This window comes from Mus caroli, chromosome 8 (assembly GCF_900094665.2).
Source record: "Mus caroli chromosome 8, CAROLI_EIJ_v1.1, whole genome shotgun sequence".
NCBI lineage: Eukaryota > Metazoa > Chordata > Mammalia > Rodentia > Muridae > Mus > Mus caroli.
In genome coordinates, this window is record NC_034577.1 from 84,840,700 (window position 1) to 84,851,695 (window position 10,996).

The 10,996-nt window shown below is 40.3% G+C and overlaps 1 protein-coding gene across 1 annotated transcript in view; it reads right to left on the reverse strand.

Moving 5' to 3' along the window:
• The window catches only part of LOC110300014 (liver carboxylesterase 1), a 31,788-nt gene extending 28,127 nt beyond the window's left edge, over positions 1-3,661 (reverse strand). Inside the window, exons 1-2 of the mRNA XM_021170045.1 lie at positions 3,430-3,661; positions 1,139-1,343 (exon numbers count right to left, since the gene is read on the reverse strand). Coding sequence (XP_021025704.1) covers positions 1,139-1,343; positions 3,430-3,484 — 260 coding nt within the window. The 5' untranslated portion in view covers positions 3,485-3,661. The remainder of the gene's footprint in view (positions 1-1,138; positions 1,344-3,429) is intronic.
• Positions 3,662-10,996: the final 7,335 nt, after the last annotated feature.

Genomic DNA, 10,996 nt, shown 5'->3' on the forward strand with positions numbered 1-10,996 from the left:
AGAGAGAGAGAGAGAGAGAGAGAGAGAGAGAGAGAGAGAGAAGGGTTTGGTGTCTTTCTCCTTCCCAGAGTTTTTGGATACCCTAAGCCCAGGAGAGAAGAACTCAGATGCTGGCCTGTCCTTCAATACAGCATCCTCTTCATGGCCAGGACAGATGTTGTGTCCAAGCCTCTGCTGAGCTTTCTATTATGAGCTATAGACTGATGTACTCCATCAGAAGAACATGTCCTTATCGTTGAGATATTTTCATCAACCAATGGCACAACTTCTAACAACAAACACATACACTGCACAGATCAGGAATTGTGCTTTATAAGGGAGCTTAGGAAAAACTACATCATAGTTCTGCTTCAACCACTAATAATCTGGGCCATTTGGGGTAAATTATTTTCCTCTACTGGGACTCAAAATGCCAGGTCCAGGAAAAAAGTATTAACCCTAAGGGCACTGCTGCCCTGACCTGCTAAGGTTCTGCCTTTTCCAAAGCCTAGCAATCACTGATGGCTCCCCTTATAAGAGAAATTAATGGTCCAACACAGAGAAGAATGGAGGCAATTATGGAGTCCTTCAAGTATTCAAACACTTACTCTTTATGAACAAAAGTCATTTAAGACCCACATCAACCACACACATCTATTATTTTTCCCCATTTTATAGAATAAAAATCTGAAGCACAGATGTTAGACAACTGCCTCACAGACAGTTACTTAGTATGGTGTCTTAAATAAGAGTGACCTCCAGAGGCTCATGCATTTGGATACTTCGTGTTCACTTGGTAAAACTGTTTGGGAGGTGTGGCCTTGTTGGAGGAGGTGTGTCTCTGGGGATAGGCTTAAGGTTTCAAAATGCATATCATTCCAAGTTAGTTCCCCTACCTTTGGTCCATGGTTGTCTTAATATGTGAGCTCTCAGCTACTGCTCAAGCACCATGCCTGCTAAAGTACTACCATGCTCCTTGACATGACAGTCATGGACTCATCCTCTGACATTGTAAGTCTTCATTCAAATTCAACTCTTTCTCCTATAATTGCCTTGGTCATGGTGTCTACACAGCAATAGAAAGGCACCTGAAACAGTCAGGAAGTTGGTGCTCAATTTATAAGAACAAGGACCCCCAAACAGGGCACCAGTGGCTTACAAAGGAGGGTAGGAGGTGGTGTGCTTCACAAAGCTCCAGGGCTCTGCAGGCTCTGGTGGAGCAAACCTCAGAGATCCAAGAGGGGGCTTGGCAAAGGGGACTCCCAGGAAGACGGCCACAGGCTGTGTGAATCCTTCTAAGCTGACATACTTCCCCAGGACTTTGCCATGAACAGTGTGCACCACAGGTGGTGAGGATGGGTGTCCTGTTTGACAAGAGAAAATGGGGATAGAACAGAAGGGAAAGGTCAGACCTGGATTCCAAGCAGGCTTTTTCACTCTGTAGGCATGTGAGCTTAACTATTATCCCAACACTCTAGGCCATGGCTTCTTTTCATGTAAGATGAAGGAAATTTTCTTCCTATATTAGAAGAAGGATGGAAGGAGAAAATTGAAACTGGATGTATAAAATTAGCCAAAGTAGTTGCAAAAAAAGAGCCCATTGTGAATAAATATATCATTTGTTTTCTCTCTGAGACACCACTAGAGACATTTATTCACATCTCAGTGCTGAGCTGTGTGCTGGATGAGACAATGACCAACAGTGGCCCTATCCTTTGGAGGATGACCTCATGAAAAGGACCACAGACACACTTCCTTCAGATAATAAAGAGGTTGGGACTTGCAAGAAGGATAAGCAGGAGATACAGAAATTAGAAGGAATGAGGCCTTTTGGCTGGTGTCATCATTGAGAACATCAGACTCAGAACCGAGCAGGGAGATGACAAGATGGAGAATAAATGAAGAATAAGCATGGAGCACAGATGGCTAGAGACAGCACCATGCAGGGCACTTCTGGGAAGAGAAAACGGCATATGAATACAACCAGGTCAGTCCAAGGGGAGAGATTATAATCCTGTGTTATTGGGTATGTGTAAAGAAGGACACCGAATACCTAGCCAAGGGGCTTTATGTAGTGGGTAAATAAACACAATAAATAGCTATGGGATCACTCAGGTTCTAGAAGAGGCGAGTCATAACATTAAGCATGATCATGCAGAAGGAGAGAATTGGGTATCGGGCCTTTGCATAACTACTGCCTCTGCTCTATTCTTGCTCTGCGAAGTCCTTCTCTCATCTCCCCATAGCTTCTCATTTGTTCTCTTTCTGACTACTGTGTATCTCTAACTTAAGGTATGTTTTATTTGAGATGTTTTTCCTTCAAGATCAATGATTTAACAATGCAACAAGTCCATCATAGTTTTGAGAGTGTCTGTTTTTTTTTTTAAAGATTTATTTATTTATTATATGTAAGTGTACTGTAGCTGTCTTCAGACAGACCAGAAGAGGGCGTCAGATCTCATTACGGATGGTTGTGAGCCACCATGTGGTTGCTGGGATTTGAACTCTGGACCTTCGGAAGAGCAGTCGGGTGCTCTTACCCACTGAGCCATCTCACCAGCCCGAGAGTGTCTGTTATCAAGAGTAGCCAATAGTGCTATAAACAGTGTTATAAAAAATCATGCCACGCACTGAGGAAAACCATATGCTTATTCTCTTTGCTTTTAGGTTACCAGACCCAACGAGGTATCTTTCCTAAGACGCATACATGTTGAAATGTCCATAGGTAACAGCATTGCTATTTTGTGTGACTTCCAAAATTCTATGCTACAGTAGACACTTCTATAATGAGAGGAAAGAGTTACACAATGATCTGGAGATGTATATCAGAAATTTATAGACTCAGCTTCTAAATCTTTAAAATCCCCTGAAATTATCCCAACTAGGCAAGGCTATACCACTTTCCCCTGTCTCCCCTCTTCTTTCCAGGGTAAATCATGACAAAGACCATTGACAGCAGCTTCCATTCTGCCTCAGCCTTCTAAATAACCCCAGTGCATCTCCCTCTGCCATAACTTCATTGCTTTGCCCCACCCATTTTCAGGAAATTTTCAGGAAGAAATTACCTTTTCAATGCTCAACAGTTCTTGGCTAATTCTACAAGTCAAACTTCCTATGGATATACTCTACTTTCAATCATATATATATATATATATATATATATATATATATATCCCCTAGACCAGCCGGTATTCAGAGTGTTACAGAAAATTGTTCATTTCACACTGGACTGCAACCCAATGGGGAAGAAGCAGGCACTGCAAAGTTAAATTCCTCACTCAAGGACATAAAACTCCAAAGCCCTCAGCTTAGAGTAACTCGTGTGTTCTGTCCATATCTGGAGGGTGAACACCTCTAAGAAATGGGATCTGTTTTTAATTTTCCTGAATGCATCTGCATTCACCAAGGCCCAGGACAAAGAATTTCAAATGTGCTCCCAGAAATACTCACCCAGACTCAAGCAAGCAGTGAGAGAGATCAGACTCAAAGCACAGAGCCACATCATGGAAGAATAGTAGCTCTGAGGTCTAGTGAGGTGTCTGGTGGTGGAGATAATGCACTGATCCTGTCCCACAGCTATAAACTCATGCCTGAAATCCTGCCCACTCAGTCAATTTGCATAGAATCACCAAATGAAAATTCCTGACTGAGAGCTCTCTGGGTGCCTAATGGGACTTCTTAGTCACACCGACCTAGAGTTTAAACAAACTCTCTCTCTCTCTTATTTGACCAGCCATTGGACAACTCTCAGATAACAGAGGTCCATAAACCAACCAAGGAACTTCTTACATAATGTTTCTCCCCTTTGGAATTCAAACCTCAGTGTTCTGTGAGCCTCCCAAAGGCAGAGTCTAGCACAGCAGGTAAGTGCCTTCAGACAGGGAAAAGCTTTGATTTGACATCTCCAGTAAACAATGATAAATTTTAGAACAAATCAAAACCTTCGAACATCTCAGCTCCAAGATTTGAATACCTCTTTTGGCATCCCTGGGCTTGTGCTTCCTTGAGTTCTAGACCCATGGTCTTTATACTTTATCCAGGGTCCGCTGATGTCTAAATACTGCCCTTACAATACTCCTATAAAGTGCCCTCTCTTCTTCTACTCTACTCTAAGGTCAAAGAGATCACTACTAGAACAGGGGTTTGGAGACAGTTTCTCCCCATAGTAGGTATCCCTCCATAGTCTAGTTATCTGCCTATTCATTATCTGTCCATTATTCAAACATTAACCACAATGCCTAGCATTTCCTTCTACAGGAAAGAAAATGGGAAAGGAAACCTGCAAGCCTAACACTCTATTACCACCCCCACCCCCAGGTATCTGTGAATGTAGTTTTCTTCAGTGAGAGACTAAACTCCCCCACACTCATGTAACCAAGGCAACATGTGCAGCATCATTTTCTAATTTAGCTATGTGTTTGGGGTTCTGTTCTGCCTAAGGGTCTACAGTATCTTCTTTAAAATCATTTTGTAGGTGGTATTGTGGCACTTTCATAAATATGCCTTAATTTTTTTTCCTTTTTTGTCCTCCTCCCACTTTGTCCTCACACACCCTTCTTGTTTATCCCTGTTCTCCTCCCAGCTGGCTAACCTCTGAGATTTTGTGTCATGTGGGTTTCTGACCTAGGCCAGCAAATCATTCCTGAATGATAGAGTCCTGAGAAACAAGGTGCAGGGTGTCAGAGTTAAGGAGATAGAAAAGATGGGCTTAAGAAATCTTACACAAGCAGTGTGTTATGCCAAGCAAATTTACTAAGAAGTATAGCATCTTATATACTATTCCTGGGAGAGAAATCAGACAGAGCCAGCAGAAACAATCTTACAATGAGATGAAGTCAGGAAGTTAATCAAGCAATGTTGCAAAAGAGAAATGCGGGGTATCTGAAAAGTTTGAGAGACCAAGCACACAGTGGCCTTGGGACTGGTAACCATAAATATAGAGGGAAGAATTAGGTTTCCAGGATCCAAAGCCACAGCTTCCCCAGGTGCTGGATCCAAGCCATTAATGTCTCTACTAAGCAAATTCTTGGTTTTAGATAAGTAACTGTGTTCCTTCTCCTACAACATCAGGAAAAAGCTCTCATGTCCCTGGGTTCAGGCTATTACTGGCTCTGCCAAACTTGTTCCTGGTTTAGAGAAAGAGCTATGTTCCTTCTCTATACATCAGGGCTTCTGAGACAGCCTTGAATCAGTCGAGCCTTCCAGATTTTCAATGATCTCACCTCTCAAGGGTATTTTCCTCATTTATAAGAGTCCCATCTCTAGTTTCTGTCCTCTCCCTCCCTCTCCCCTTCCTTGCCTCGCCCCCCTCCACACACACACATAATTCTAGATTCCACATGTGAAAATAGCATGTATACTATAGAGTCCAAGACCCAGCAGTCCTTTGGAAGAGAGAAATCCATTTTCTGTTAAGGTAATAGTCTCTGCTGAATGTCAGGTGAAGACAGATTAATTTGTTTCTAAATGTCTTTATTTCCTCGGCTGTAATATAACTAAGCTGTTTAAAAACAAATCATCAGCTAACGCGAGTTGCGAGCACAGAACCATGCTAACCTGGGTAAGGACACAACAGTTGGCTACCCAACACCAAATGATCAGCCCTGAAAGCATACACACAAGTAACTTGGTTTTAGGTAAGTAACTGTGTTCCTTCTGAGCAGGCTGTATTTGTGAATTTATATATGTGCGTATATGTATGTAACAATGATTAAAGAAAAAAAAACAGTCCATGAATTTGAAAGACAGAAAGGAGGGGTATATGGAAAAGTTCAGAAGCGTGGTTCCCAACCTTCTTCATGCTGTGACCATTTAATACAGTTCCTCCTGTTGTGATGACCCCCAGCCATAAAATTATTTTTGTTGCTACTTCATAACTGGAACTGGGCTACTGTTATAAGTCACAATATAAATATTAGATATTCAGGATATTTGATATGTGACCCCTGTGAAAGGATAATTCAACCCCCCAACAGGTCACTACCCACAGTTTGAGAACTGATGGCTTAAAGGGAGGAAAGGAGAGAGGGGAAGTTCTAACACAGAGGAAGGACAAGACAGTCACAAACAACACAGGAACCCAGGGGGAAAAATGAAGTTTGTGAGAGGAACAGATAATAAACAACTGAGGACCAGGAAAGACTCAAGTATGTTCAACTTGGTAAGCCAATGATCTCCTAAGGTGACTAAGACAGAAGGTAAAAAAAAAAAAATGTTTAAACCCAACAGGAAAACAGCCAACTATGTGATAAACATACACAGGCATTGGAAGAGGACAGTGGGAAAATGATTTACCAAGCAAGGAAAAATGGAGTTACCATTGCTGTGTCAGACAAAGTAGACCCCAAGCCAAATTTAATAAGAAGAGATAAGATAGTTACTATATACTATTAAAGGCACAATATACAAAGATGATATAACAATAGTAAATATTTACTTGCCTAAATGCTGTTAGACCAAGTTTTATAAACCAAACATCACTGAACATAAGGTATAGACAAGTCTACATACAAATACAGTGTTTCATTTCAATACTCTATTCTTATCAACAGACAGATCATAAATAATAACAGTAAAACAACATAATAAAGATGATGCCAGACAGTGCACTTGGGAGGCAGAGGCAGGCAGATTTCTGAGTTTGAGGCCAGCCTGGAATACAGAGTGAGTTCCAGGACAGCCAGGGCTACACAGAGAAACCCTGTCTCAAAAAACCAAAACAATAGAAAAAAAATAAAGATGATGATGATGATGACAATGACGATGACGACGATGACGATGATAAATCATTTGCCAAGAGCCTTCACAGTTAGACCACCACAGATGAAATGATTAATCAAATACTTACCATGTCCCATTCAACAACTACAGAATATATATTCTCTATAGCCCATGGGACTTTTTCCAAAATGAATTATATTCTGAGTTATAAAGCCATTCTTAACAAACACAAAATAATTGAAGCAAATTCTTGTATATAATCAACTCATAATGGGGTAAAATTAAAAATCAATGGAAAAGGAATCTAGAAAAATGAACAGATGTGAGGGTGACTGTGGTCTCATAGAATGAGTCTGTGCCTTCTCTTTGTATTTTGTGGAACAGTTTGAAGAGTAATGGTATTAGCTGTTCTTTGAAAGCTTGGAAGAATTCTCCTCTACAACCATCTGGCCCTGGGATTCTTTTGGTTACGAGATTTTAATGACTGATTCTATTTCCTTAGGGGCTGTGGGATTGTTTAGATTGTTTACCCAATCTTGATTTAACTTTGGTAAGTGGTATCTATCAAGAAAATTATCTACTGGGTTTAGATTTTCCAATTTGGTGGAATACCGTCTTTTGAAGTAAGATATATTGATTCCTCCTGTAGCCAGGTGGAACTTCTGGTGGGAGGAGGGGCACACAAACCTACCCATAAAACCTTCAACCTAAAATTTTTCCTGCCTTCAAGATGTGCAGGAATAAAGATGAAGTAGAAACTGGGGGAATGGTCAACCAGTGTCTGACCCAACTTGAGACCCATCTCGTGGGAAAGAGCCAACTTCTGACACTATCAATGATACTCTGTTATGCTTGCAGATGGGAGCTTAACATAACTGTCTTCTGAGAGGCTTCATCCAGCAGCTAATGGAAACAGATGCACATACCCACAGCCAAACATGAGGTGGAGCTTAGACAGTCTTATGGAAGAGTTGGAGGAAGGATTGAGGAAGGCAGAGGTGTCAAGATCACCAGGAGAAGATCTACAGAGTCAACTAAGCTGGCCCAATGGGGGCTCACAGAGACTGAACCAAAAAACAAAAAACTTTCAGAGGCTGGATCTAGGCCCCTGACACATCAGTAGCAGATGTGCAGTTTAGTCTTCATGTGAGTCCCCTAACAATTGGAGTTGGGGGCTGTCTCTGACTCTGTGGTCTACCTTTGAATCTCTTTTCCCTAGCTGGGCTGCTTGTCTGTCCTCAGTGGGAAAGAATGTGACTAGTTCTTCTGCAACTTGATGCTCCAGAGAAGGCTGGTACCTATGGGGGCCCTCACCTTCTCTGAGGAGAAGAGGACATGAAATAGGGGGAGTGGGATTGGGGAACTGGAAGGAGAGTAGGGAAGAGGCTGAGAATAAGTAAGTAAGTAAGTAAATAAGTAAATAAATAAATAAATAAATATTGAACAATATTCACTCGTGTGTGTTTATTGAAAAATTTCTTCTCCCCTAATTCCTTCCAGATCCTTCCCACCTCCAGACCAAACCCCCTTCTTACAAAAGAAAAAAAGAGAGAACACTTACAAAAAACTACCCACACAAAAGTAAAACACACAAATACCTATGCACAGATACAGGCACACACTCCATTCTTAAAAAGAAAAACATCATATCTCCATTATGACACACTGAAGTACATTATACATTAACTCATTTTAAGTTTAAAAACATTTTATGTACAACTGCAGAGAAACAATTGTTCATACAGCTCAAACATAAAAACTGGTAGTATTTCAAAAGTTCACTGAGTTATCTGATAAATTGGAAAATATTTTCTCTGTAAAGATGATGACACTTCCAATAAGCCAATGTATACCGAATAATAGCTGAGTTATATACTTATTATTATTATTATTATTATTTATTATTATTATTATTAGTTCTTGGATCTAGAAGAAACCTTACTATCATTTGTTCAAAGACCTAGGTTTGACTCAAAATTAGATAGTGAGCAGGGTGTGATGGTGTACCCTTTTAATCACAGCACTTGGGAGTCAGAGGACTCTCTGGGTTTAAGGCTAGCCTTGTCTACACAGTGAGTGTCAGGCCAACCAGAGCTGTACAGAGAAAGACTAAAGCAAAATAAAATGATATGTGTAAGTGAAATTCCTATTAATCTTCTCCCTCTTCTTTAATATGTAGATCATTGTTCTACAGGCTAATCAATAATCAACATAGGTTTTAACCCTTCCTTCTGAAGGTACAGTAAGCATAGCATGTTCTTCCATCTGATTGATATGTCATGAATTCCTACCCTGATGAGATATTTTGTTATTAATGGATGCCCAGTGAATATATCAGAATGAAAAAAAATTAGATTTCTAGAATCACGTGAATAAAAAATACACTGTAAGCAAACTTTGAGATACATAAATGCAGTTTTGAAGGAAAATGTATAGTTAGAAAGTGCCTAGGTTGAAAGTTTTAAAACATAAAGCAGGTAAATGGTGCAGTGGTATATCTAAAGAGCTGAGAAAAATAAGACTAAACCAAACTTAAGGTTAATAGATTAAAATTACACCTTTCTTTTGCTTTGGTTTCATGTTTTGGTTTGGTTTGGTTTTTAAGAGAGAAAAGTGTTATGAAGTTGGATGGGTAAGAAGAGATCTGAGTGCCATTGGGAGAAGGTATAGAATATGATCCCTTAATCACAGGAAAGCACAGGATTAAACTAGGCTCTCCCGTGATTAAGTTATTTTACCATAACATCTCAGACTGGTGGACAGTGAAGAGTAGGTTCAGATCTGCCCCTGTCTTCCTACCTTTGTGCAAGTAGTTCAGACCCCACAGCATCTTCTCTGATGCACTGAAGTGAGCAGTGTCAGCTTTATCTGAGCAGTGCAGTGAGAAGAATGTCCATGTAGCCCCCTGAGCTTTTCATTTAAACTTTTTCATTTAAAAACTATATTATTAAAAAGAAAGAGTAAAAATCAGGGTGAAAATTAATGTAGACAAGAAAAATATCACAGTAAAAAGAAGAATTTGCCTTTCAAAAGTTAAATAAGAGGAAAGAAGGAGAGGATTCAAGCTAATGACAAGATACGTAAAGGAGGCACTACAACGGCTCGCTGAGATGTTCATGGGCGTTACAGAGGGCTTCGAAGTGTTACATTCCAGTACATTGGAAAATCTTGAAGAAATGTATAAATTTATAGTGACACTAGATTCGCCGAAATAGGTAAAAAGACATGAACACTTCTGAATTGATCATGGGAATAGGGTAGCAATGAGATTGTCACAAGAGAAGCTCGGGTCCTGGCGAATTTGCTGCAGAATGCTGTCAAACCTCTAAAAAAGGGGGCAGGCACAAGACTTCTGAGAACATTCCTTCTCTCTGAAAGAAAGGATGCTGTAAAACCCCCTTTATAAAACCAAAACCTTCCGCAGAGAGCTTCTTCTTGCAGTGACTAGCAACCAGCACTGGGACATGTGCAGAGGCAGAGCCTCTAGAGCACTGAGCCCTAATTGGGATGTCTCCATCACACACCCTGCATCGAGGCTCAGGGAGTTACATGGACGTCATCAGAGGAGATGCTGTGGAGTCCTAACTGCTTGCATGGAAGTAAGAAGGGGGAGGCAGATCTGAACCTACACTTCGCTGTCCACCAGTCTGAGATGTAGTGCTAAAATATCTTAATCACAGGAGACCTGGGCTTAATCACGTGCTTTCCCGTAGCTGTTTTAGAATGGAAGTGATCATTCCCTTCCTTGTGTGTCATAGTCACCGATTGGTTTTCTGCTGCATGGGACATTTTGCAGTTTTGTTTGAGGGGTTTTTTTTTGTTTTTTGTTTTTCTTCCAGAGAAAAACTGGATCTCAAGGCAGAATCCCAGTAATTCACTAAAGTTAGGTTTGCAGTAGGTTCACAGACAGAAATGGAGGAACCATGGGCCTAGGATGCTTTTTTGTTTTCCTTACAGTTTCTGTGTCTCTATAGAAAATACCCTCATGATTGTGTGAACTCCTGTTATTCTAAAGTTCTATCTTATTGGAACTACACCTCCTCTATTACTGAACAGATCTCTTATTATAGAATTTTTCTTTCTTTTCCTGTTTAAAATGAAATATTTAATATTTGACATAATGTGGAAAACATTAGAAATAAGTATTAATGTACAACTATAGACATATTTTCATTTAGTTTATATTCTGTGTGTTGTGTGTGCATGCATATACATGTGCATACATGATGGAGAAATGTAAAAATTTAATATAAGATGTGAGTGAGGAACCGCCAGACTGATTTCCAGAGTGGTTGTA